The 27069-nt window shown below is 43.2% G+C and overlaps 1 protein-coding gene across 3 annotated transcripts in view; it reads left to right on the top strand.

Moving 5' to 3' along the window:
- NTRK2 (neurotrophic receptor tyrosine kinase 2) overlaps window positions 1–27069 on the top strand; it is a 337144-nt gene that overhangs the window by 258510 nt on the left and 51565 nt on the right. For all 3 annotated transcript variants that reach the window (XM_077749483.1, XM_077749485.1, XM_077749484.1), the window contains 2 exons: window positions 8798–8970; window positions 15260–15494. In XM_077749483.1, coding sequence (XP_077605609.1) covers window positions 8798–8970; window positions 15260–15494 — 408 coding nt within the window. The remainder of the gene's footprint in view (window positions 1–8797; window positions 8971–15259; window positions 15495–27069) is intronic.

Consider the following 27069-nt stretch of genomic DNA (forward strand, 5'->3'; position numbering starts at 1 on the left):
AGGAAAACGACCAGCTCATAAAGGAACTACAGGACAGCTAGGCCTCACTGCTAGAACAGTTGGGATCTAAAAGCTCACTCTGGATCTGAGGTGGCCCTTGTGACCATGCCTTCTTTATCCTTTCAGCAGAAGATGTCAGGGACTGTCCTCTAGGCTTCTTTTCTGATGGAATATAGCTATTTCTTGCCTCTACTGCTTCCTAACATTTGACTTCTGCTTCTAGGCCAACTGCTGCCCATGCAGTTTCTGTCCTCCCCCCTCCCCACCCCCCTCCCAATGCAGACTGCTCAAGAAGGAAAATACTGTGTGTTCAGTTGCTCCATTCTGTCTTCATGCCAGGCCACCTATCTGTGGCCCAACCATCCAGAGTGGTCACATGGCACAGATGAGGCCATCTGTGGGGAAGAAGCAACTGGAGCCAATTATGTCAGAATATGTGTAAGACAGAATAAGGGCTCAAAAAGGAAAGCTCATTCCCTCTCATTCTACAAGAGTGAAACAATTCATAGATGAGAAAGGATATCAAAAGTTCATCAATTCAAGTGCTCTGCCCAGGCACATTTATCTCTAAGACAGGTGGCTATTTTCTTTCTTTCTTTTGTTCTTCTTTTCTTCTTTCCTTCCTTCCTTCCTTCCTTCCTTCCTTCCTTCCTTTCTTTCTTTCATTCTTTCCTTCTCCTTCCTTCCCTCCCTCCCTCCCTTATTTCTTTCTTCCTTCCTTCCTTTCTTTCATTTTAGTTTAGTTTAGTTTAGTTTTTGTTTTTGTTGTGAGAGTCACCATACCAGTCCTCACATCTTGATAAATCATGAGGTTTCCCTCCCATTCCTCCCTCTTCCTGTACTTCCTCCCCACTGCTCCATTTATACTGGCACACGGAATCCTTGTTCTCACAACATGGAAATGGAAGATGACAAGATTAGTATATTTAAGAGAACACCTGTCAGTGCTTCCCTATAAAAAGAGTTTGTATGCCTTAACAGGACATAGCATTGCAGAAAGTGCTATCCATCTTTACAAGTCTCTAGGAATAGAAATTGTAGAACTATTAATGGTAGGCTTATTAAAAGGCTTCATCATCTTTATAGCCCAAACATTGTTTAATAGATTTCTATTGTACTTGAGTGTAAGGCCATTCTTTCCTGGCACATGTGTGTGTGTGTGGGCACGTGTGTATGTGTGATGTGTGTGTGTGATGTGTGCACTCCCATACAGTATAGGATGGAGAGCAACATTTGCCTAGTGAGGATCCATCCCTCCTATACTTGAGTCAGCGCCCCACTGATTAAGTTGCTCCATCAATGTCCTCTTTCCAGTAACTTCAACTTTTAACCTTTGAGAGGAGATCTGTTTTTTGTCTTGTTAAGTTGTCTTGTTAACCCTAATTTCTGACTTATCTACAATTTATCCCCATCTCCTCAGACATGCTAAGCCCAAAACAGTGCATTTCACTGGAATGAGGATTCATTCAGTATTCAACATAGCTGTAGGCTTCATTTCACACTTCTGTATCTCTGGAATCTGTGTCTTGCAGTAGTTGCCCCACTTTTTAATTAATTTTAACATGATAACCCAACTGTCAATGGAATCACGATCTACCGTGATCCATCACCTAATTTAGTGAAATTGGCTCCAATTTTTAATTGTATTTAAAGCTTATAAATATATTGTGGCTGCCCCTACTGGAGGACAACTTTTGATTAATTCCTTTGCATCAATATTTCTCTGATATGACTGTTGCTATGAATAGTTTGATGTCTTCCAAAGACTTAGCATTTGTAATATGCAACTTGATGTGATATGCATGCATAAGCCATTAATTTCAGTACCTAACTTATTGTAAGCATTTTAAAGTGTGTGAATTAGGACTTGGCCTTGTGTTTCCCATTGGATGGTCGACTTGTTAGATTTTGAACCATAAGAGTCAGCATGGCTGTGAAAATAAAGATAGCAGCAATCAACACCCTGGCTATGAATCTTGTATTTGAAGCTGTCACTTGGTACATAATTAAAGTCATTGCAAAGGCCAGTTCCATATGATTGAGTTGATATACACAGAGTGTTGGTTTCTAGTGCATAGTGAGCACTGAGTGTGATCAATTTCATTTTCATATAATCATTTAATTAGTCTTTACATTTGTCCTAATGTAGGCGAGCCACTTATTGCACTCTGCTTAGTTTTTCTTTTAGTAAGTTAGTTTGTTTGTTTATTGAGAGAGAGAGAGAGAATGAGCAGAAAAGGTGCAGAGAGAGAGAGAGAGAATGAGCAGAAAAGGTGCAGAGAGAGAGAGAGAGAATTCCAAGCAGGCTCCACACACTATCAGGACAGAGCTCAACATGGTGTTTTATCTCACAAACTGTGAGATCGTGACCTGAGCCAAAATCAAGAGTTGAATACTTAACCAACCAAGTCACCCAGGTGCCCTGCACTCTTCTCAATTTTTAAGATCTTATTTCTATCAAGCTCTTCTTATCTCTGAATTTATTAAAATTGGTCTTCCAAAGTCCACTTTTGTAAGAATTTGATAAAAACTTCCTCTACCTTTCTGTAAAGAAGACCCTGTAAGTTAGAAGAATCATGTAGTATCATGACTACACCTTACTCTAAAAATACTTGGCATTGTTGCCTGTAAGAACCTTATTCTATTACCCAGTTTACTGTTGTTTTCCAACAGTTGCAAGAGGCAGGTTGACGCGATGATAGTCTATCGAGATGCTTTTATGGAGCAGTGCTGTCTAACAGAAGTATAATGTGACCCCAAATGCAAGTCACATTTGCATTTTTAAATTTCCTTGTATGCACATCAAGAAGTAAAAAGAAACAGATGAATCTAACTGTATTCATATATTTTAACTCAACATATCTAAAATATCATTTTAACATACTGTTAATATAAAAATATTAATTAGATATTTTATTCATTGCAAGTTTTCAAAATCTGGTGTGTATTTTGTGCTTTCAGCACATTTCAATTTGGATTAACCAAAGTTCAAAAGACCACCGGCCAAATGTGGTTGTTGGCTACCATATTGAATAGTACAGGTCTAAGGGGTATCAGAAGAGTCAACAATCTCCATTATCAACAGATCTTGACCCAATCAATTATCCTAACCCAGAGGAACTGAGACATGTTGACAGACATTCTCATGCATCTTTGTTGTTTCATATGGGAGTTTACTCCCTGCCTGCCATATTTTAAGCATGGTGATAGGCATTGGGCCTAATGAAATCTTACTATAATAATCTCTTTTTTTATACTTCACCTTAACTTTGTCTCTATGATGTTAAAAATTATAGGAGAAGAATATGAGATCAGAGTTTAAAACAAGGGCACCAGTTTGTGTCTCCTAAGCCACCTGTCCTTTGAAATGCAATGATCATTTTTCATATCTTACCACATCCAGTCACATCAATGATTCCAAATAAACTTTCTCGCCTCTCCTCCAAGCTTCCTGTGAGTTAGCCTTAATATTTCGTGGAAGCATTTGAAATGAATGCCAATTTTCCTTTCGTTTTTTTCCCCCTTACTTCCATTTTGCCTTCACTAGTTTCTCACTTCTGTGCTGAAGTTTATTGCATGCTGCTCAGTTCTTCCAACTCTGAATCAGTGTGTTGAAGGCAGTGACTCGCTGTAGTGCTGGATGAGAACTCTCCCTTGAGACTGTCTTCAGAGAGGGTGGGAGCTTTGAAGTGTCAGGAAATTCACCAGGAATAAGAAGAAATGAAGCTACAACGCAGACACCAGGAGTAAGAAAATAGCAATGCTCAATGATGGGGCAAATATGCCTGTCAAGATGAAACTTAAGTGGAGGGATTTGTTAGTGAGGGAAGCTGCCACCTCATGTCCATTGCCAAGGACTCGGGGAACCAGCCAAGCCTCCCTTAATTGAGTAAAATGACAATCAGCCATAGTACTAAAACAGAGATGATTTTTATAAATAGGGTTGATAGCAGGATTTTTCCAGCTTCTGATTGCTGTCTGGCTATGATTCCACCCTTAGAAAAATTCTGCCCTCCAAGTGCCAAATTCAGAAGATGATTTTGCCCAACTTGTTACTGCCATATTTTCTGAATCTCTTAAAATAGGATTGAATCATAATTTAGAAAAGGGACCTGACATGCAAAAATGGATGGGCATATAGGATGAAGCTAGGTTTGTGGGATGTACTCACCCCACGAATACTGAAATCTTTCTTAAATACAAAAATTTTACTGAAGTACAGCTTCTGACATTACACTAAGAGCACAGTGTCTTCCCACAGTGTATTGCCTTGGGGAAATGGAAATGAGATACTCATTAGCTCTTTTAGTTTGGTATCCCCCATACAAAAATTCTCTCTTGTCTCCCATCTGCCATCCCCTATCCCACTACCTGACTCTCTCCCTGTCTCTCTCTCTCTCTCTCTCTCTCTCTCACACACACACACACACACACACACACACAATCTAGCAATCCTGAATTAATACTACATAGCTAAAACTTGAGAAGAGAGATTACATGGAGAATTTGTTCATGCCTTGTGATAACAGCCTAAAGGGGTCAATAGTCTTCACTAGTTCACCTTTAAAGACAGGCTAAGGTCCTAGAAATCTTAGTGACACAGGGCAGCTTCTGAGTAAGGAGACTTGATCTCTGAGAAGACATCACAGGCTTCAAAGGGCTTTTGGAGGGAAATGGTGGCAGCCCCGGGGGCACTGCTCTTCTCATATTGGGTCATCTCTATACCTTATCCATGCATCTTTGGCCTTCCTGCATCCTCATACAAGCAAATCAAATACAGGCCTAGTGTGGTTTTGTTTCCAAATATCGCTCTCTACCAGGGACCCTGAGAGGCCTCTTATCTTACACTATCTCACTCAGTCCTCCCAGTGACCCTGAGAAATAGATGATATTGTTACCCTCACTCCACAGAGAATACCAGAGAGAGATCCAGAGTAGAGTCAGAATTTGAACCCAGATTTTTTTTATTCTAAGCTAGATTGCATTCTTTTTGAGTCTCACTATTGTGAGGATCTGTCTTTTGTGGGTTTTATTTTTAATGTTTCTTTATTTTGAAAGACAGAAAGAGGGGAGGAGCAGAGAGAGATAGAGAGAATCCCATGCAGGCTTCACGCTGCCAGTGCAAAGCCAGTCATGAAGCCTGACACCACAAACCATGAGATCATGACCTGAGCCAAAATCAAGAGTTGGGCGCTCAACCTACTGAGCCACCCAGGGGTGTGTTGATGATCTGTCTTTTGACTGGAAAGAGAGCACAAATGCTTGGGGCCAGCCCTCCAGGAGAGAGGGCATTGGGAAGTCTCCTCCTCATCCTTACATTCTCCTGCCTTCTTTCTCTGCATGTATCCAGGCCCACTCACCATCTTTCCAGATGAATGGCCACTTTTCAGTCTTTACCAGTGCTCTCTCACCTCTAGCTTGCTCAGACCTCATGGGCCCAGGGTTCTTTTATTTGCCCAACGTTGGATTCTGTTGTCAATGGAAGTCATGGAGACAAACACGTACCCAAAACCATAATGCAAATCTGAGTGCAAGAGGCATTCCCATGTGTGTATTTTGCTCCCAGGCAATGACAATGTCCATGTCCTCCATGTTCATCTTCTTGCCCTAACTGTGACGTTTTTCTACCTAGAAGTTCAGCAGAACAAAACACTGGTTGGATTAAAAAACAGCTAAAAAGCAGTCCCACAGATAAAACAAACCTAAACAATTGATGAAGATAAGCACTTTATACCTCCCAGCACAACAGGGATAGGAGCTTAGTTTGGATGGGGACAAGCCCAGTTTCTGGAGCTTCGAAGGAAGCAGAGGCCCAAAGTGCAGGCTCTCAGCAACTGTTCATTTTGTTATTAAATGAAAAAATGTGCAGTTTCCGTGGCAACAGCCCTACCAAAGTTTTATGGCCTCTATGAGTACTTGCTGGCACAAATCAACTCACTTTTCAAAGCAGGTGCTCTTAAGGGATGCTTCTTGGGAAACCACACACTAACGTGAGAATGAGGGATCCCCACCACCAGACCCTTTTTTCAGTGAGTACCTCCAGACTTTGGCAAAAGAGATAAATGCCTCTAGCCTAACCAAAACCGTAGGTATAATTTCTGTCTCCTTGGGTCAGGTCATCAGTGGGAGGAAAGCTTCAAATCCTGCTAATGGCAGTTCAGGAAAACACTAGATCCTATACAGATTGTAGCAGAAAAAACCTTGCGATCTTGCTGCTGCCTCTGTCATCTTAATGTTCCCTTGTCACTGATTGAAGCAGGCCCTGCATATTCACTGGTGCCTTCCTGGTGGAGAGCAGCCCTGGGCATGGTAAATTACATATTGCAATGTCACTGTGTGGCAGACTTGATGATGAACCTCCTGACCCTCTTTGGGAATGAAGGATTTGCTCCTTTGTTTGCTATGAAGGTCTGAACAGATAGTTCTTAACTACCAGCAGCTGGTGGGGTCTCAGGAAGTCCACTCAAGATCATACTCCCTTCCCAGTGGCTTCCATCTAATGGCCAACTGATATGAAGCTACAAAGACCCAGCCCCTTTGGCTGAACTCAGGGCATCTCTGAAGGGTTATCCCATAGGTCATGTGGAGGCCTGTGGAGACTGCATCATAGCTCCACTCCCCTGGGGCCCTGTGCCTCCCAGCAGGGGCTAATCCCAAGAACATGCCCCACTCAATGTCTTGGCTGCTAACTTCTATCCCAGAGTCTTTTCCTCAGGAGCTTGACTTGTGGCACATTCCGAGGTCTAGAAAGTGCTCAGTTCAAGTGTGTCTCCCACCCAGGAGAGCAGAGTCAAGGCAGCAATGAGCTGTACCATGCAACATGACCACCAGGGGCTTGGCAGTGCTCTTCGATCCTGACACAGTGTATAGGCTTGCACTCTGTATGCATCTGACAGGTGACAGTGCTTTCATGATGTTCCTGAGTGACTATGCGTGTGCACATTTGCCCTCTGACACTGAGAAAGACTGATGGAAGTCTCTGGAAAAGGGATTTACATACTCACATGCCCCCTCTACCAGGAGGAGTCCTCTGGCCATCCTTTCTCCCTGTCCCTTAATTGTGGCTGCTGTCACAAATTACTATAAAGGGAGTGGCTAAAACAACACAAATGATTTCTCTCATTGTTCTGATGGTCAGATGTCCAAAAATCAGTTTTGCAAAAGCTAAAGGGAAGATGTCAGCAGCACTGGCTCTTTCTAGAGGCTCCAGGGTAGAAAATATCTCCCGGCCTTTTCCAAGTTTTAGAGACCACTTGCATTCCTTCATCTGTGGCCCATTCTTCTACCCTCAAAGCCAGCAGTGTAGTACCTTCTGTCCTGTCTGACCTCTGCTTCTACCCTTACATCTTCTCTCTCCTGACCCTCCCACCCTTCTCACCCAAGAACCCTTGTTTGGAATGACATTGAGCCTACTTGAATAATCCCTTTACATCAAGATCCTTAACTTAGGGGCCCTGGGCGGCTCAGTTGGTTAAGCATCCAACTCTTGGCTGGTTGGTCATGAGATTGAGCCTTGCATCAGGCTCTGCATTGACAGCACAGAGCCTGCTTGGGATTCTACTCTCTCTGCACCTTTTCCCCTCTCAAAATAAATAAATAAACATTAAAAAACAAAAAGATATTTGATTTAATCACATTTGCTAAGCTGCTCTTGCCATGTAAAGTAATATATTCATGGATTCTGGGGGTTGGGACATGGACACCTTTGTGTGGGTATTATCCAACCTCAGACACCAGTGCCCATGCCAAGTTAGGACTCCAGGTGGAGGGATGGACACACGTAGAGACAGGAAGTCACAGCCTGAAGTCATTTGGGCAGCTACAGATATTTCTTAAGGTGGCAGCATCGGTTTCAAGAGAAGCATGTCAAGTGATCAAACTGGACAGAGATGCAGGGGAGCTCACTTAGGATGTACGTTTTAAACTTGATTATAGTTAATTATAATTGTGACTTATATCCCTACTTGCCCATAAATACCTAAGGCCAGGATATAGGTCAGTGTCGTCCTGATGCCACCACAGCTCTGACTCAGACACCGGCACAGGACAAGAGTTGGACGCAGCTGTGTGGCATCAACACATGCCAGCTTTGCCTTGCTATGACACTGTGGTGGCAGAGTGGTCTGAGAAGAGAACTAAAGGCACCGGAACCTGGTTGCCATGATCCTGGGCGTCTTCATCTTGGCAACATGACCAGCCTGCTTGGACCTCCCCATGCAGGGGCTTTTCCTGGGCAGGCAGCATGCATGGGCATGGGCAGAGAAGGCTTTCTAAAGGGTTACATGATAACACTGGCCCGGTGATCCCTATCAAAGCTGGAAGGTGGGTGCATGAGGGTTCAGTATGCTCTACTGTCTACTGAATATTTCCATAATATGAAGTTTTGTTAAAGTCAGGTGAGCAGAAGTGAGCGGGACATAGCATCCTTGAAAACGCAACAGGTACCAACATGAAAGAGAAGTTTGTGGTAATAACTGGGTAATAATAGGAGAAAAATGGTTGAAGACTATACAAAGCTCACGTCTGTTACTTAATGAGAACACATCTGTATGAGTGCTTCATAAACTGTAAAGCTCTCAGTACCCATAAGGGACTTTTCCTCAGTTATTAATACAAACCGTGTTTCCTCGGGAATTAGGCCATTTTCAAATCTTTTGTATAGTAAATGAGATGAATTTCTTTCCCATCTGAGAACCTCAGGGCTCACTGAAGTAATTCCTTCTCAACACAACCTTCCCTTTGATGTCCTTAGTTTAAAGTGTGTTGATTTTCTCCCCTGTCTGCCCCTTATCCTCAGACGCTGAAGGACGCCAGTGACAATGCACGCAAGGACTTCCACCGTGAGGCGGAGCTGCTGACCAACCTCCAGCACGAGCATATCGTCAAGTTCTACGGTGTCTGCGTGGAGGGTGATCCACTCATCATGGTCTTTGAGTACATGAAGCACGGGGATCTCAACAAGTTCCTCAGGTTAGGTTTGGGGGATGGGATGGGAGGTGGCTCGAGGAGGGAACAAGCCTTCATGGTTCAGACACCCTGAAGGTGAGGACATGGAGTTGCCTGGAAGGGCCAAGGGTCACTTGAAACTTTCTGTAGAGTGGTCTATCCTGGTGTCAACACTGACAAGTGCCACAGAGAAAGAAACTGAGGCCACAGTAATGTTTTTGTCTTAATGAACTAACTCTACAGCATGTGATGTTAGTGATTCCACTCAGTTCCACCCTTGTTCATTGAGCTTTTGTTAATGAAGTGGCAGGTGACATGGGCATTTGAGGTGGGCCCTAGAGTACCTGTAGGAGTTTGTCAGGAGGATAAGAGAGGAATGTCCTTCAGGGCTAAAGAAACAGCGTGATAAGGGACTAAGGTGTCGCTGTGAGAGGTTTGGTCATCCAGGAGTGGAGAGATGGAAAAGCAGTGAGGAGGAGTCAAGGCTGGAAGGCTGAGCATTTGGATTTTTATCCTGACAACAAAATGAAGAACCAGAAGGTCAGTAGGTCAGAGGATGTAGTGAAAAGAACAGAATCCAGAGAGCAAAAGCTCTGGAAGGAAGACGGTCAAAACACATTGGATGGGGCCACTGGAAACACAGGCTGTAGCTCTTGCTGAGTCCCTGAGGCCCACCAAAGATGGACAGCCTTCACTTGAGGTATTTTGTGGCAAACAGGGTCATTAGAAGAAGGCAAGACAAGGAAGGGGAAATGTTGACTATAAAAGGGAGCCCCAGGGTTATAAAATAGGGTCTGTGTCACTTGGATTTCTAGCATTAACCTAATTGGATTTTAGTTTACCAGTGGCTTCCTAGGAAGTCCCCCACCTTATGACAGGGAGGGGTCACAAGACAGAATAAGTGAGAGACAGTGTTGAGTGTCCATAATCCGGGGGAAAAGATGAAGATATTCTGAAATTGTGAGAAATCTGAAGCCTCAGCTCTGGCATTTATTAGCCATGGGACCTTGGGCAAGTGTCTCAGCTGTTCAGGTAGTGACATGGAGCTTGTGGGGCAGATATGAAGACTGAGTTAGGATAAGTACAGAAAACTCCTAATGTAGAAACAAATAGGAAGTTTTCAACAAGCAGAAGCTTGAATTCCACTGGTGATGATATCTCCTGGTAAACCAGCTGCCTCTGTAAGGGGAGTCACTGGGAGGGCTATGTTGGGTGAGAGAGAGGAAGTAGGTGGTCACCCTGCTAGGGCTCCTGGTCAGTGTTTTCATCCTGCATTGACCAAGGGACAGAAGAAATGAGCTGATCCACATACTCTTTGGTGAAGGAACCCAACTGATGCTTTGATTTGCATTGAGCAGGGGAGCAAATGCAACCCACCCATTTAAGAGCATGAATGGAAAGAGTAAGATTCCCAGTAGTGTGGGCTGGGGAGATTGGGTTCTCCTTCCTAGTCTGCATCAGCAGCTGTGTTACTTAGGTGGGTCTCCAGCCCACCTGGACCTGAGTTAGATTCCCCTGCATCATCTCTGGCTCTAACATGCTGTTTTCTTTCCAATGTAGCTGCCCCTCAGCTTTGAAAGATCAGCAAGTGTGCTGCCCATGATCTCAGTGGGTAGTAGAATTTAGGACAAATGAGGAAGATGTTGGCCTCAGTGAAAAGGGTATAATAATGTCCACATCAAGACTAGCATGGAGACTATTGTGATGGTAGATAATCAGTAGATGTTGTCCCCACTGTCCTTCCTCTCTGCCATATGGTTGAAGGATCTGCAATGCAGATGTTATATCTCTTGTGTTACAGTGACCTAGACCTCTCTCTCCTTCTCTAGCATCTGCAGGCATTGGAAAGGGCTTTCCACAGAAATGGGCACCAGGTAGTCACTTGATGGAGCCCCTGGAAAATTCAGAAACCGTGCTGTTTACATAATAAGTCCATCACGGTGAGAATAGTGGAGGGGACAGTGTACTGCTGTGCTTAGAAATGCCATCATGTGGTTTGTACCTTCTGGATCACTTTTGCCATCTCTAGCCTCATGAATACATGTGCATTTTAGGTCTCTTGCTGGGATGGGTCCCCATTCTCTGCCTTGCTTATGATGTGTGAGGAACAGAAAGTCAGTGAGATTAGGGATGTGTAGCCGACTCTCAGTGCTCAGAGGCCATCATCCTGATGCACTGCTCAGTGCCTGCAAGGTTTTTCTTGTAGGTGATAGGAGATGATGATGGTAGCTTTTGTCTTTCAGATCTAATGTGGAGGAAAATTAGCTGCTCCTAGAAGTATTTTTCCCTTGTTCCCATGCTCTAGGCTACTTATCTATTTAAAGATGGTACTTTCCAAAAACTGTAGCAGAATACAGTCAGACATTTACCTATATGCACTGAAATACGGCTGTGAACTCACACTGTGTGTGCACGTACATGGGTGCCTGTGTATGTAACCAGGTGTGTGTGTGCGTGTGTGTGTGTGTGTGTGTGTGTGTGTGTGATCCTTTTGCCTTTGGCTCTGCCAGCCTCTCCTTAGCTCTCCTTCCTGCTTCCAGAAGGAACAGGCACCTGATTCTCCCTCTGCATCTTGCACAAGCATGGAGCTATTAGAAATTTCTTCTGCTTGATTTCAGAATCTGCTGAACTCTGGGTTCAAAAGGTTTTAAATGCCAAGAATCAGGTTCTCAGGCATAATAATGTGCTCTGAACTATAATCTGTCCTCCCTTTCTGGAAGGGAGCCTAGCCCCTTAAGTGCCATGAACATGTCCCCAAGCATCATTGGCACTGCCCCGTAAAGATAGATGTCTACAATTTTTCTAGCTCTTTTTATTCATCCCAAAGTCATACATTGAGTACTGACATGGCCAAGTCCTCAGCTAGGGTGGCCGGGAAATGAGGGGTAAAACATAGTTCTTGCTGGCAAAGAGATGACAGTTTTGCTTACTGGAATCTCTCCAGAATTCCCTTCCAACACAAGAAAGATAGATGAGGCTTTCCCAAGCAATAACAGCTAATATTATTGAGCCTTCTAAGCATTGTAAGTGGTTTAATTGTATGCACTTACTAAACTGTGATTACCATGACTCCCATTTTACAGTTAAAAACACTGAGTCATGATGCTAGTGAGTGACAGAACTGAGATTCAAACCCGCAGACCCTGGCTGCAAAGCCCACAGAGCACTACAATATTTCCTCTTGGGGGAGCTATTTATAAAACTCAGGAGGAAGGTAGAGTGCTGTGGTATTCTGGAGCCAGACAGCAAGGCTAAGTGCCTGCTATAACCTGCACTTGGAGAGAATAAGCAGAGGAAATGTGAACAGCCTCCCCTGTTAGAAGCCTGCCGAGCCTTCCCGCTCCTTGAGCAGGGTATGATTAGTGCTCTTCCCCCTTTAAGGCATGTTCTCCTGGAAGAGGTCAATATGTTTTGGTTTCCGAGAGCTTCAGGGTAGTCTGGGGAGTAAAGCAGAGGTCTGCTATGTGAACTTGATTTATGCTCCTCTTGAAACCTTGGTGAGAAGACTCGCCTGCCCTCTTACAGCAGGACTTTCTACTCTAAGAAAGCATGCAGAGGCTTCTCCCATTACAAGGAGCCCTGCTAAACACCCACAAGCAAGTAGGGAAACCACTGGTTTAGCATACTGGAGCCTGCACATGGTAGCAGAGAGTGCCAAAGCCACTGGGGAGTCGGGGCTTTCTGGGGCCTTCAACAGGTAAGGCTGGAGCCTGGGGCTCTGTGCACAGGTGGCCTACGGCACTGGCAACTGTCTTTTCCAGAGACTTCGCAATGGCTAGATTCTTAGAGGGGTCTAGACTCCTGGGGCTAAAAGAAGGCTCTGGCAAATTGGCAACATTATTTCACTCTTTGATTTAAATCCATGAAGGGGATTCCAGCCTGGCCTAGATTCTCTGGATATTTCAGGATTTCTCATACTTTATGTGTTCTTCTAGGTCTCCCTGCTGGTATTAAATCACAATCAGGGCTTTGTCTCCTGCAATAAGAGAAAACATTCTCACTTTCCCCTCTTTCCCCGGCCCCCTTGGGTGCTGGGAAGAATGATGTTGGAGCAATCTTTAGTGTTGGCTTTTCATGAAAGCCCAAGCAAGCTCTCAGTTACTGCCCATGTTAGTGAGCTTAGGAGGGTGCGGTGGGTACCCCCTCTTTACAGAATGCAGAGATGGTCCAGAGCAGTTCTGCAGGTCACCTGAGGTCACAGCTAGTGTTCTAGGATGGGATTCAAATTCAATTTGGATACCTTGAGCTTGCCCAGAGGTTTTGAGCTGAAGAGAGCCCCAGTGCATTTCCCCACACTGCTCCTCAGTGCAACAGGGGGCACTAGGGGCTGGGTCTGAGTGGAGGTTACATGCACCAGAATGTCCTTGCACAAAAACAGGAAGCTCCTCCCTGAGAATAGTTCAACCCAGATATTTAGAGATACAACGGACCTACAGGATCACCCAGCCTAATATCTGTTTGTATGTTTGACTGATGGGGAAATTATGGACTGGACAAATTCAAAGGCTTCCCTAGATCCTGGTGCTGGAAAACTCCCTTCCTCCTTGTATGGTGCTTGCTTGTTTTTCTGTTTTTTAAAAAATTTTTAATGTTTATTTTTGAGAAAAGGAGAGACAGACAGTGCTTGAGCAGGGAAGGTGCAGAAAGAGAGGGAGACACAGAATCCGAGGCAGGCTCCAGGTTCCCAGCACAGAGCCCGATGTAGGGCTCAAACCCATGAACTGTGAGACCATGACCTGAGCCAAAGTTGGATGCTTAGCTGACTGAGCCACCCAGTCCCCCCTCTAGTGCTTGTTCTAAGAGAATACAAGAGTGAGAGATTTGGGAGTTCAGAAAAAGGGAGTCACTACGGGCTGGAGTCAGGAAGGAGGGACAGCCATCCACAGTTTGAGACTATCTGACCAAGGCAGGCTAGGCAGGATGGAGAGACAGAGGGAGCAGAGTTCTGGAATCATTCTGACACTTTCATTTGCAAATTCTCATACGGTTCTGGAACTCTGCAGGTTGGGTTATCCACTTTAAAATCTGTTTAAAATCTTCTATATTTATTTTGAGTGCTTCTAATTGTCCTGAAGGAAATCTTCTCCCTTATTTGCCTCTGGGAAGGAGAAACCCCTCCACAGAAGCTTCTAGAAGAAAGGAACCCTTTACTCTTTGTCCTACAGAGCCCTCAGGCCATCAGGGGCAGCAACACTGGTCTTGGCAGGATTCTGAAGTAGGGACTGCCCTCTCTGAATCACATGCCAGTGTTTAGATGCCTTAAGTTGTCACACAGCTGGGAAAAGACCGTGTATAAGACAGAACAAAAAGAAGATATGGGACGCCTGGGTGGCTCAGGCAGTTGAGCATTTGACTCTTGATTTCTGCGTTCGAGTGATGGAGCCCTGCATCAGGCTCTGCATTGACAGCATGGAGCCTGCTTGGGATTCTCTCTCTGCCCCTTCCCCACTTGCACTCTCTCTCTCAAAATAAGTACATAAACTAAAACAAACAAACAAACAAACAAACAAAAAACCCCAAAACAGCTAAGAAAAAGAAGATACAAAATACAATCCTCCACCCCCCACATACCCTCACCATCCTGTAAAGGATAAAACTCGGCCCAGTAAATGAATCAATGTGTTGTGATTCAAAAAATCTCTCCCCTTTGATGGCCAGTGCACATGCTGAGCTGGGGGTGGGGGTAGGGGTGGGCAGAATGAGATGGGATTTTGCACGGGGAATGATGTCTGAAGGTGCCCTGGCATTGTGCTCAGTTGCACTTGAGGGAGGCGAGGGCAGCTTGGAAACCGTGCCCCCCCCCCCTCGCTGCAGAGCTCTGGCCATGGTGACTCACTCTGGAGGGATTGGCCTGGGTTGGGGAGTACTTGGCTGCAGCATATAGCTGGGAGGGGAGGGCTGGGGTTCCCACTGAGGCCCGATGATCTGTCGCTCTGAGAGAGGCAAACTCTCCCCTTATGCTTTGGTTTTGGTTTATTTTTATTTTTATTCATTTTTTTTGCTTCACAGCTTCTCTGGGTCAGGGGCTCTAGCCAGTGCCTGGCCCCAGCCCAGCTCTGGAGTCCCTAAAACGTATAGCTGTGTGTGTGTTGAGGAGGGTACCATTCAGGTTCACATGGCCCCAAGAAGTCTATATTCTCTGAAAAATGAAGCCTTAATGCTCTCAAGGCTTTCGGGGTGCACCTGTGGGTGAAGCATCTTCCCCTGCTCCTTAGCTAAGTCAGGCATCCCAGAGCCCCAGCAGCTGATGGTAGCAAAGGGACCCTGGAGGAAAGAGCTGCGGTTCCAGCAATGCCTTCCGTGTCCTCCGCAGGGCCCACGGGCCTGACGCCGTGCTGATGGCCGAAGGCAACCCGCCGACAGAGCTGACGCAGTCCCAGATGCTGCACATCGCCCAGCAGATAGCCGCGGGCATGGTCTACCTGGCGTCCCAGCACTTTGTGCACCGAGATCTGGCCACCCGGAACTGCCTGGTCGGTGAGAACCTCCTGGTGAAAATCGGGGACTTCGGGATGTCCCGGGATGTGTACAGCACTGACTACTACAGGGTGAGTGGCCACGCTTGCCAAGACCCCCCAGGGTCCTCTTTCCCTGGGAGGCCCTTGTATCCATTTGCTGGGGCTGCTGTGACACATTACCAGAGACAAGGGGCTTCAACAACAGGTGTTTATTTTCTCTGAAGCCTCAAAGTCCAAGATCAAGGTGAAGACAGGGCTTCTTTCACCTTTGGCTTGCAGACAGTGCCTTTCTCTGTGTCCTCATATGGTCTTTTTGCTGTGTGTATCCCTGGTGTCTCTCTCTGTGTCTAAATTTCCTCATCTTATAAGGACACCATTCAGATTAGATGAAGGCCCTGCCCACAGCCGCATGTTCACTTAATCACCTCTTCAAAGACCCTATCTCCAAATACAGCCATATTCAGAGGCACTGGGGGTTCAAATTTGGAGGGAACACAATTCAGCCCATAAAATCCATCCTGTAGGTTCATGGCTGCCCAGAGTGGTGTGTGATATTTCTAAGAGAAAAGCCCTCACCATGAATGGTTCTGCCAGGGAAGACAAGGGCGTGGGGGGATTCTTGGTTGGCATGAGGTTAAAGGTCTTGAGGTTTGTATTTGATTCTGTGAAATTACTCCTGGAGGCTCTTTTTGAGATATGGCCAAAGATGAACTTGTTCACATAAATCAGAGCAGGATAGACCTTGGACATTCCTACCCAGAGCCATTTTGGTGGAAAGTGGATTCTCTGGTGGCCTTTTTGGGGAGATGGAAGAGGTTCTGTTCTGCCTCCTACTAAATAGTCCCAACCCTGGCTGGTTTCCAACTCTAGATGCACCAAGTGCTAGAGTTACAGACAACAACTCACATCCTCTGATTACCTGGAATCCGTCCCCTTGGCAAGGTGGATTTGGATCTCAGTAGGAGAGGAAAAGGCCATTTCTGGAAATCTTGAGGTCATGATATTGAAAGTGGTGTTCTACCACCTCGAACCCTCAATTTGCTTTTCTGTTGGTTTTGCCTGATTTTCAAGGACAGAGAAAGAGAATAGAAAGGAAGAGGAGTAAATGTGGTGTGTGTACATAGCCTAAGAAGGTAAAACATAGAACTCGACTAGCTTTCATAATAAAGTAGGACTGGTAGAGAGAATGCCTCTCCTTGCCTTTGTTCATCCATTCATGATTTATTTTTGAGGAGCCCATTCTTTTTGTTTCCTATGCCCCTCTCTGTGGCCTTACTCACATCTCATGTCTCTCATTTAGCTAAGCCAACATCACTACAAGTAGTTTAAGAAAATAATTCCATTGCTTTCTTGCATATTCTTCTGTAGACTGTTTTGTGGGGTTTCTTCCTTTGGTCACTTTGGGAAGCACTGCCCACAGTGGAAACCAAATTGAAAAGGATTCTCTTGGGTGTATTTGTAGGAAATGTGAGTATGGTCTTAACCTCAAACGCTCAAAATGGAGCTTCAAAGCACCTGTTCTGAGTCTAGCGATGACCAGTCTGTTCTCGGTATCTAAAATATACCAGGAGATTTTACCTGTCAACGGATGCATCTCCACTGTTAGCTCTGCTTCTTTTGTGGGAGGTAGGGGTGGAGGATATCTCTTGGTCTCAAGAGATGAAGACCCACATGACTGCTTCCCTAGAGAAAAGCTTTTGCTGATCTGATGAGTGCCGCAGGGAGAAGCATGTGGCCCAAGCAACAGCTTTCTCACTAGCAATAAATCAATAAAGTTCTTAGAATGCTTGGCACAAAGTAAGTACCCAATAAATGTCTTTCAACTTTATCATGATCCAAATGGGTAAAATCATGGATTCTGAGCCAGGTAGAGTCCAGTGTCTGAGCCAGGACTGAGCCAGGTGGAGTCCAGTGTCCTCTTCTACAATCTCTAAAAAAATAAATCAAAGGAAGAATACAGAAATGCTTAATAGTAAGGATATGAAGCCCCCAATTAAAAAATTGGCAAAATATTTAAGTAGAGGGGTCTCCAAAGGAGATATACAAATGGCTGATAAGTACATGAAACTATGTTCAATATCATCAGTCACTGGGGAAATATAAATCAGAGCCCCAGTGAGATACCACTTCACACTCACTGGGATGGCTGTAATAAAGACAGACAATAACAAGTGTCAACAGGAATGTGCAGAAATCAGAGTCCTCATACTGCTGGTAGGGATATAAAGTGGTGCAGCTGCCTGGGCAAATGGTTTGGCAGTGTCTCAAAATGTTCAACACAGGCTCATCATTCCACTCCTAGGTATGCACTAAGGGAATTGAAATCTTATGTTCACACAAAAACGTGTACATAAAGGTTCATAGCAGAATTAATTATTTATAATAGGTAAAAAGTGGGGACAACTTAAGTGCCCATCAACTGATAAATGGCTAAATTGGATGTGGTGATCCATACAATGGTGTATTATTGGCCAAGAAGAAGGAATGAAGTACTAATTCAAGTTATAACACAGATGAACCTTAATGCAACCATTATAGTAAATGAAGGAAGCCAGACTCAAAAGGTCACATATGTGATTCCATATATAGGAAATGTCCAGAAGAGGCAAATCCAAAGAGACATAAAGTAGATTAGTGGTTTCCAATGGCTGAGAGAATAGAAAGTGAGGAATGACTTCCTCTAGATGTGGAATTTCTTTTTGTGGTGATGAAAATGTTCTAGAAGTGTATAGTGGTGGTGGTTATTTAGTATCTTTATAAACATATTGAATTGTGTACTTTAGTAAGGTAAATAGTATGGTATATAAATTATATCTTATCTCTTTTTTAAAAAAGTCTGAAAAGGAAAATACTAGTAAAATTATGACCACATCTCCATGAATCCCACTCCCAAAGTAGGCTGATTCTCAAAGTAGGCTGATGGCTTCCTCTTCAACCCCTCCCACCATGATCAGTACTCAGTAGTGACTGCAGGATCTATATGTCCACTTAGCTATTTGTCCTTCCCACAAAGGATGAGAAAGAAGAGCCAGACTTACACTGGCCTTTGCTATAGGTGAGAATGGGTAGGAGGGGGTAAGAAAGTGGACGATAGATATAAGACCTGACAATTTTGATAGTAGCCTAGGAAAATAAATGCTTGTTCACCTTTTGTTTCCATGAAAGTATTTATGATTCTGGGGCTCATTTGTAGAATATTTTTGCTTACTAAAATGTCAAAAGCAAATCAGTGGGGTTTGTTCTGTCAAGGTTGTCAAAGCAAGCAGAAGCTGCTTCTGTTTCTGCACGTGAGCTCCAGAGCCATCTTGCAATAGCTGTTTCCCAGAGCCCTCTTGATTTCCACCAGTTGGATCATTCCTAAGCCTTGCATTCATTCCCTTCCCAACATGATGCCTTTTCATCGTCTCTGTCACTGTAGCTGGGGAATGTGCTTTTTTTAGAGCTTGGGTTTCTCCTGGGCCAGCACCTGAAGTGTGTTTCTCTTCATTATTTACTTCCTATCTTCTTCCAAAACCTGCATCAGACTCCAAGTTGAGGAACTGCTGTACCTGGTGTGGGCTGTCATCTCTTCCTCCACAACAATGGGGAAGGATTTTTGTGTCAGCCATGGCTATCTTCTCTGGAAGAATGGTGATTAGTGCTGGAGTCAACTAGGTTGAAGAGCCACATGTCCCTTATCTTTAAGCAAGAGCCAGTCCCCCTGGCAACCTGAGCCTTCTTGTGGTGGCTTGTGAGCAGCCTTGTAGGATAGCCACAGCTCCATGCAGTCCGTGGCAGGAGAGACATGTGACAGCTGTTCCTCCATCATGAGGGAGCTGGCTGCCCCAGGAAATGGCTGTCTCAAGGCTTCCACCCTGTTGCAGCTGAGCTAATTATATCCTCCCAATGAAGGGAGAAATCGGAACAGTACATTTGCATTGAAACCAGCCTGATATGGCGAGTTCAAAATTACTCTAGCATTTATGTCCTCTGAATTGTTTTAATTAGCAGCCCTGCAGTACCAGTCTTTTGCTTGGTTTTAATTCCTTGCCTCCACTGGCAAAACCTAGTATTTAGGAAACATCTGAACCAGATTTCTGCAATATTCTGCCTTTTGGATACCTAGGAGTTCACTCTACCTGGTCATTACTGAGCCACAGAAGATCCACTGAAATTTTTCTAGTGTGCACCTTGGTGATTTTCACCCTTTGGGTCCAACATGTGCTTAAAATGAATGTGATCTCTTGGTGAGTAGAGATCCCTAAAGATCTGAAATCCTAGCTTTTAAGTCCTCTTCTCCTTTGGGGTTTAGTTTTATGTTGAGGTAGTAAGAAACACTATCCTTTAATTCACTGTCCACTTAAGGAGAAAAAAGAATGAAGCAAAATAGGCAAATTAATTTATGGTGGATGTTTAAAAAAGCAAAGGAGTATACATTGGTGAAGCAAGGCCATAGTCAGAATTGTAAAGTATTAAAGTGATACCAGCAACAACGTCTAAGAAATCATCTTTAGGTGTTAAATACCAGTTTATTAACTGCAGAAAGAAAAGAAGATGGATTGTACTGAAGTCAGAAGATGTAACAAGTAGCAAGAAGAGCTGATTTGAACTTCAGTCCCAACTGGGGTTTAAAGTCCTGAACCACAGAGGTGAGGGGAAGGTTTATGTAACTTAAGAACCAGATAGGGGTGCCTGGGTGGCTCAATTGGTCAAGCGTCTCACTTTGGCTCCGGCCATGTTCTCATAGTTTGTGAGTTTGAGCCCCGCATTGGGCTCTATGCTGACAACTTAGACAAACATGTAGGAAACAATCAAGAGTCTCATACCTTGGTGTTGAGAAGAATGTGTTTATTTTTTAAGGAATATTGTTGTATAATATGATTGTTTCTAGATAGATCAATTGATAGACTGATCTATAGATTGATAGATCAATCTTGATTCATTCCACAAGTGTTTTTACTGGTTAAAGTGTAAAATGCCAATGTCATTCCCTTTATGAAGAACAGTACTGAATTTCTCTAGTAAGTGCCTGCTAATTCTTTTTTTTTAATTTATTTTTTATTTTGAGAGAGAGAGAAAACACGTGAGCAGGGGAGGGGCAGAAAGAGAGAGGAGAGAGAGAATCCAAAGCAGGATCTGCACTGTTAAGGTGAAGCCCAATGCAGGGCTTGATCTTAGGAACCATGAGATCATGACCTGAGCTGATATCAAGAGTCAGACGCTCAACCGACTGAACCACCCATGTGACCTACCTGCCTATTCTTAAGAAGCAATCCCTGTTTCACCTCCTTCCTGACTTCTTCCAAACAGAATAATTGCTCACAAATCCATGGTACATCAACACTTCATATAAATAAATATTACAGTCTAGTGATTTGACAATATTATACATTATGCTATGTACACCTGAAATGTATGTCAACTACACTCAAGTTTTTAAAAAATGTATCTCACTAACAAATGCATTCTCACTAATATATAAATAAATACTACAGCATAGAACACATCGCATCATGGAAATATGTTCATAGATGTCTTCTCACTAATATGGGAGCAGGGAGAGGACAAGTCCTACCCATCTTTGTAACTGCAGAGACTGCCACTGGGTACAGCACATATTAGGTGGTCAATGCATGATTGTTGAACAGGATGCACATCAGGAAAAGCCTTTTATGAGTGCGACTTTTTAGCCCTGTAAAATAAAGAAGATACTCAGATTTACAGATGGGCCTGGCCCTGAGGCTGGGAACACTGGCTTCAGGAAGTACAGGTAGGGATATAGGGATGCCCTTATCTCTGACCATTTTGTTTTCAGTAGGGATCCCAGCGCTAACACTTATTTGTTATACTATAGTAAAAACAATCTCCTCTGGTATACTCCTTCTAGAATGTTTGAGCTCAGGCATATTGTTCATTTTAAGAGGCAACACAGTCCCTTCTTGATAGAGGAGTGTCCTCCATGTCATTAACTCCTTTTTGAATACATCATTTCCTTAATTTCCCCCTTAATATATAATACATAATTACTCAACTTCCACAGGACCACTTATAGACCTTCCCATTTGACTTCTTTTGATTAAAGTGGACCCAGAAACATAAGAGCTTGTTTATTTTGTGAAATCATCTTCAATTTATGCTTCGCACCACACTCAGAGAGAGCGCAGTTCAAAGGAACCTGTCTGCCGGGGAGAAATCAGAACACTGAGTTCAGACTAATTCTATATTAAACTAGATTTGCATAAATTATCTCAAGATTCTAAATTGGCTTAATTTGTATTCAAACCTTCCTAAGAGCCTTTTACATATGCTTTGGTGTTGCAAGAGGATGAGTGAGTGTCATTTCATTCATTCATTCATTCATTCACTCATTCATTTTTTTCGACACACATGTATGAAGCATCTACTATGTGCTAGATGCTTTACTAGATACTAAAGGCATCCAGATAAAAAAGAAACATGGGCTGTGACTCAGAGGAGATCTTAGAGCTGCGATTATGTGATAAATGCTGTACAAGAGACATGTACATGAAAGAGGAAGCCAGCAGCCTACTTTGGGAATCAGAGTAGGGTTTGCAGAGGTGTGACATTTGAGCTGGTATGTAAGATATGAACCCTAAATTGTTCTTCCGGCAAGAGGACCCATGCCAGGTGGGGAGGGAAGCCTTGTTGGCATAGCAGGGAGCAATGAAAGGAGATGGTGGTGTAGACATCATGGTGTGTGGCCAGGGAATGGGAGTTCTTTTGCATGTAACCTTTCCATGCAGGCTAACAAAGTAGGCTATTGAGACTATTATCAGATTTCGCAGAGACCTGCTCGCCATGCCAAAGTCTTTGGACTTGGTCCTTTTGGCAGCAGGGAGCCACTGAGAGTTTTTATGCCAGAAAGAAACATGTCATATTGCATTTTGTCAGCTTATGAAAATAGATCTGCCCAAAAGATCCCCAAATCCTATAGTAGAACAGCAGCTCTTAAACTGGGTCCATGAGCTGTCAGGGGCTGTTCACAAGGAAAAGCTATCCATGAGCACTAAGGTAAGCAATCATTTTCCTTGCACCAGATCTCCTCACAGCCTTTAATAAGTCACTATGCCATGGAACCTTGGAAGAAGATATGGAAAGTGGCTGAGGCCAGCATAGAAGAGTTGGCCTGCAAGTTCTTTCCAGGTCCCTGGTCCTGTTCATTTTTCAGTGAAGACTGGTGAAGACTGTTAGCAGGACATGGAATAAATCTCCCTTGTTTTTTGTTTTTGTTTTTGTTTTTAGTTTCCTGAGTCCTTTACTCCTGGGATCACTAGCCTGTCCACTTTGTACATAGAAGTGCTACCTGCAGAAATTAAATACTCTGTCAGGTGCTGTGAAAATGAAGGGAGGCCAATAGCTCTTTGGCGTGAATGGACCAGCTGGATTCTTTTTCCTCAAAGTGCTGTGAGGCATCTTTATCAGGTGCTTTCTTCTCCTTGTCCCCCTTTTTTGAAGCAGCAGGCTTCAGGTTTTGACACCTGTGACACCCCATGTTTTTTCATTACTCACACCAGAGCCCCTTAAAAAGCTGGCAATGAAGAGTTAGCAGGGGTGTAAAGGAAAGAAAATTGGACTGAGGTCCTAAAGGCAAGGATTCAAATCTGATTTCTCTTTTCTAATCTTAGGTTTCTATCAGTGAAGAATGAATTTAGAGGAAGGTAGCAATATGCTGCTAACAGTGGCCAAAGGAGATAGGGAGTTGTTTTCATTAACGTGACAAAAAGTTCACATGTGGGCAGCTTCTGATTGGTTCACAGGCCGCCCAATGCAAGAGTTGAGGATGGGCACCTGCTATTTCCTTGGTCTTTTCCTTATGGATGCAAGGTGGCAGCAGCTACTCCACACACATCAAAACTTCACTTAGTGGAGAAAGGAGACAGAGAGGCTTCAGGGAGCAGATAATTTCTCCTTGTAAACATTCTTCTCACCAGAAAGTAAGTCTTTCCCAGAACATCCCCTCCACAAACGCTTCCACATTGTGACTTCATTGGTCACAGGTGGTGCAAGACTAAGGGCTGAACAGAAAGTGGGGTGCCTGGGTAGCTCAGTTAAGCATTCAACTCTTGGTTTTGGCTCAGGTCATGATCTCATGGATCTTAAGTTCAAGCCCCATGTCTGGCTCTGTTCTTGATAGCATGGGGCCTGTTTGGTATTCTCTCTCTCTGCATCTCTCTCTGCCCCTTCTGCTCAGTTGCTCTCTCTCTCTCTCTCCTTCTTTCTCTCTCTCTCAAAATAAATAAATAAATAAACTTAAAAAAAGACTAAGTGCTGAAGAAACTTGCAGAGATCAATGTTACTGAAAACCTACACAAAACTGGGATTCTACTATGAAATGAAAGGAAGCAAAAGTGAATGGCTTTGGGAAGAGTAAAGAAAATTATGTCATGCTCACCTTATGCATACTCATAGCCTCTTTTTATTTATTTGCAATGAGTTCCTACCTTTAAAGGTGGTTGAGAACAAAAAATTGAAGTGGCACATATTCAGCTAAAAAATAAAACTACTGGAATTTCTCAGGGGAAGATTTTTGTTCTTTTGTATGCAGTGTTACTTTTTTTTCTGGCTTCTTTTAAAATGATCTCTTTATTGCTTGTCTAGAGACATCTGATTATAATGTGTCTTCGTATGGTTTTATTCGTGTTCTTATGCTTGGATGATTTGGTTAACTTGGGCTTATGGGCTTATAATCGCCATCAATTTGGGAATTATTTGACCATTATTTGTTCAAATATTTCTTCTCTTTCTCTTATTTACCACCTAGGGACTCCAATTTGACTTATACTAAGCCATTTAGAATTGTCTCATGGTTCGCTAAAATCTTTCCTGTTTTTGGATTCTCTTTTCTCTGTGTGTTTCATTCTCAGTATTTTCTATTACTGTATCTTCAAGATCCATAATCTTTTCTTCCTCAATGTCTATTTTTCCATTCTTCCCAAACAATGTATTTTTCATATCATGCATTATAGCTTTCATTTCAGAAGTTCAGTATGGCTTTACTTATATATTCCATGTCTCTAGTTAATTTTTTAAACATGTGTAGTACATTTATAATAATGTTTCAATATACTTGTTTGCGGTGCTAACCTGTATGTGCCCATCCTGGATCAATTTCTACTGACTGATTTCTCTCCTAATGATGGGTCATATTTTTCTGCTCCCTTTGCCTGGTAATTTCAGTTTGGATGCCAGACATTGTGAATGTGTTCTTGTTTGGTGCTGGATATTTTTGCATTCCTATAAATATTTGTTCTGGAATGTGGTTATATTGCCTTGAAACAGTTTGATTTCTTTGTGTGTTGCTATTAAGATTAGGCAGGATTAGATCAGTGCTTACATTAGAGCTAATAATTCCTTACTACTGAGACAAGATCTACTGGTACTCTACCTGAATCCTCATGAATCATGAAATTTTCACTCTCTTCATAGGAATCAACACTGTTTCTGACCCTGTGTGAGCACCAGAGACTGCTTCCACTGATCCTCTGGGGTAATTCTTTCCCAGCCATTTATAGTGTCTGCACATGCATACACTGTTCAGTTCTCAGCTGAATATTCAAGGGGCACCCTCTGCAGGGCTTCAGAGTTCTCTTTGTGTACGGCTCTCCCTTTCCCAGAATTCTGTTCTTTCCACTTTATCTGCCTTGAGCTCCCCAGACTCCCAGCTACCAACTCCTCAACTTAGAGAGCCCGCTGAGCTCCATCTGGATTTCCCCACATCTGTCTCTTTCAATAAATTAAGCTTAACAATCATAAGATTCATCACACTTGTTTCTCATCTCTCATGGATCATTGTCCTTCATTGTCTGCTATCTAGTGTCTTGAAAATAATTATTTCATATGCATTTAAACCATTTTTTACTTATTTTGCCTGAGAAGGTAAATCTCTTTTCTGTTACTCCATCTTGCCTTGCAGTAGAAGACAGTTGCCATCTCTCTTGATGATGAGTATGTCATTCCAAAAATGTATTAGTGAATGACTTATAAGCTGCAGTAAAGAAAACAAGTTCTCTCACCTCTTTAGAACAGCTACTTTCTGTAAAGGTTTTTTGTTTTCCTTTTTAATTAAATAGCTTACATTTACATAATACTTCATCTACAATTTAAGTTTTCCTGCCTACACAAGATTATTACTTAAGTAAAAGAGTAGATTTTCCCCCATCTCCAGTGAGTATTGAGCAAGAGGAAATTATCTTAGCCTCCTGTTACCTCAGAGAGATTCCCTGGGCTCAAATTGTGAATTGGTTCAAGAAGGCTTTGGGGAAAAAATATGTGGGCTGAAATATTAATAATGTTCCACACTGTTTACATTTTCCCACAGTCTTTGTCCTCTGGTCAGGGACAGAACACCTTGGATGGATAAATGACTGAATTAGTCCAAGATGGTAGTGCATATATTGTTCTTAGCCATGCCTCTTCAGTTTGTAGATACTGAGTGAGACATGTTCTGCTCTCTAAAGAAGATCACAAGCCTCCTGGGGAGAAAACACATACATGAATCACTCTGACGGTACACAGTGTGATACATGTTATGAGTAGAGATAAATTGATTTTTATTGGGATGTGGGATGAAATCTAGAAAGTTCCCTGGAGGAAGCAAGATTTGACCTGGATCTTAAAGAAAGAACGGCAGGTGGGGTGGGGTGGGAATTTAAAGACTACTGCATGTGACCACAGTTATTACCAAGACTAGGTGATCTGATTACATGTGATTCTTGGGCAGGATGCATATCTTTTCCTTTTGACCTCCATAATGTTTTGCACAGTATGAGGCACTTATTAGGGTCTTAGTGATTATAACTGCTTAAATGGAGGTTCCGAGAAAGATAGTATGATATTCTTCTTGAAGTGTGAAAGTAAAAATGCTATCCATCATGGTGGGGCTTTAGGACAGAAATAGCTCCTAAATCCAAGTATGACTTGACTTCCTCTCTTAGCACTCTGTAAAACTTTCTTAGAATTCTGCCCTCCAGGGGGACCTGAGTGTCTCAGTCAGTTGAGTGTCCAACTCTTGATTTCAGCTCAGGTCATGATCTCCCAGTCGTGGGATGGAGCCCTGTGTCGGGCTCTGTGCTGACAGTGTAGAGATTGCTTGGGATTCTCTCTCTCTCTCTCTCCCTCTCTCCTTGTCCCTCCCCCATTAACACTCTTTCTCTCTCAATAAACAAACAAACATTAGAAACAAATTCTGCCTTCCCGTAGTTAGTTCCCATTTCTGCTTGGTCTATTTGTCCAGGTAGGAAAAATTATAAAACTCTCTGAGATTGTTATGACCACCTAACCTATTATTGAATACATATGAAGTCCTTAAAAATAAAAGCATTGATCTCTCTACAGAGTTGTGGCAGCTTCTCTTGCCACATTTTATTGGTCATAAGAACTTAGTACAGACTTAGAAGCTGAGAAACTCTTCTTTCCAGTCAAAACACATCCTAATTTGTGCTCCACTAAGAGAATTTTTAAACACACAGTTATTTGTGATATCTGACTGTAAGACAAATTCTTTTCATGCTAATTTAGGCCTAGCAGTGTTATCTCAAAGAGCTCCCCACTTACAGGTTCCTGAGCTTGATCACACATCTCAATAGCTCAAAGGACTTTTGTCAAAACTTGATTATTGAACCTCACCTTAGACATACTAATTCAGCATCTGGAAGCAGGGGGATGA

The sequence above is a fragment of the Crocuta crocuta genome, unplaced genomic scaffold (assembly GCF_008692635.1).
Source record: "Crocuta crocuta isolate KB4526 unplaced genomic scaffold, BGI_CrCroc_1.0 scaffold99, whole genome shotgun sequence".
Taxonomy (NCBI): domain Eukaryota; kingdom Metazoa; phylum Chordata; class Mammalia; order Carnivora; family Hyaenidae; genus Crocuta; species Crocuta crocuta.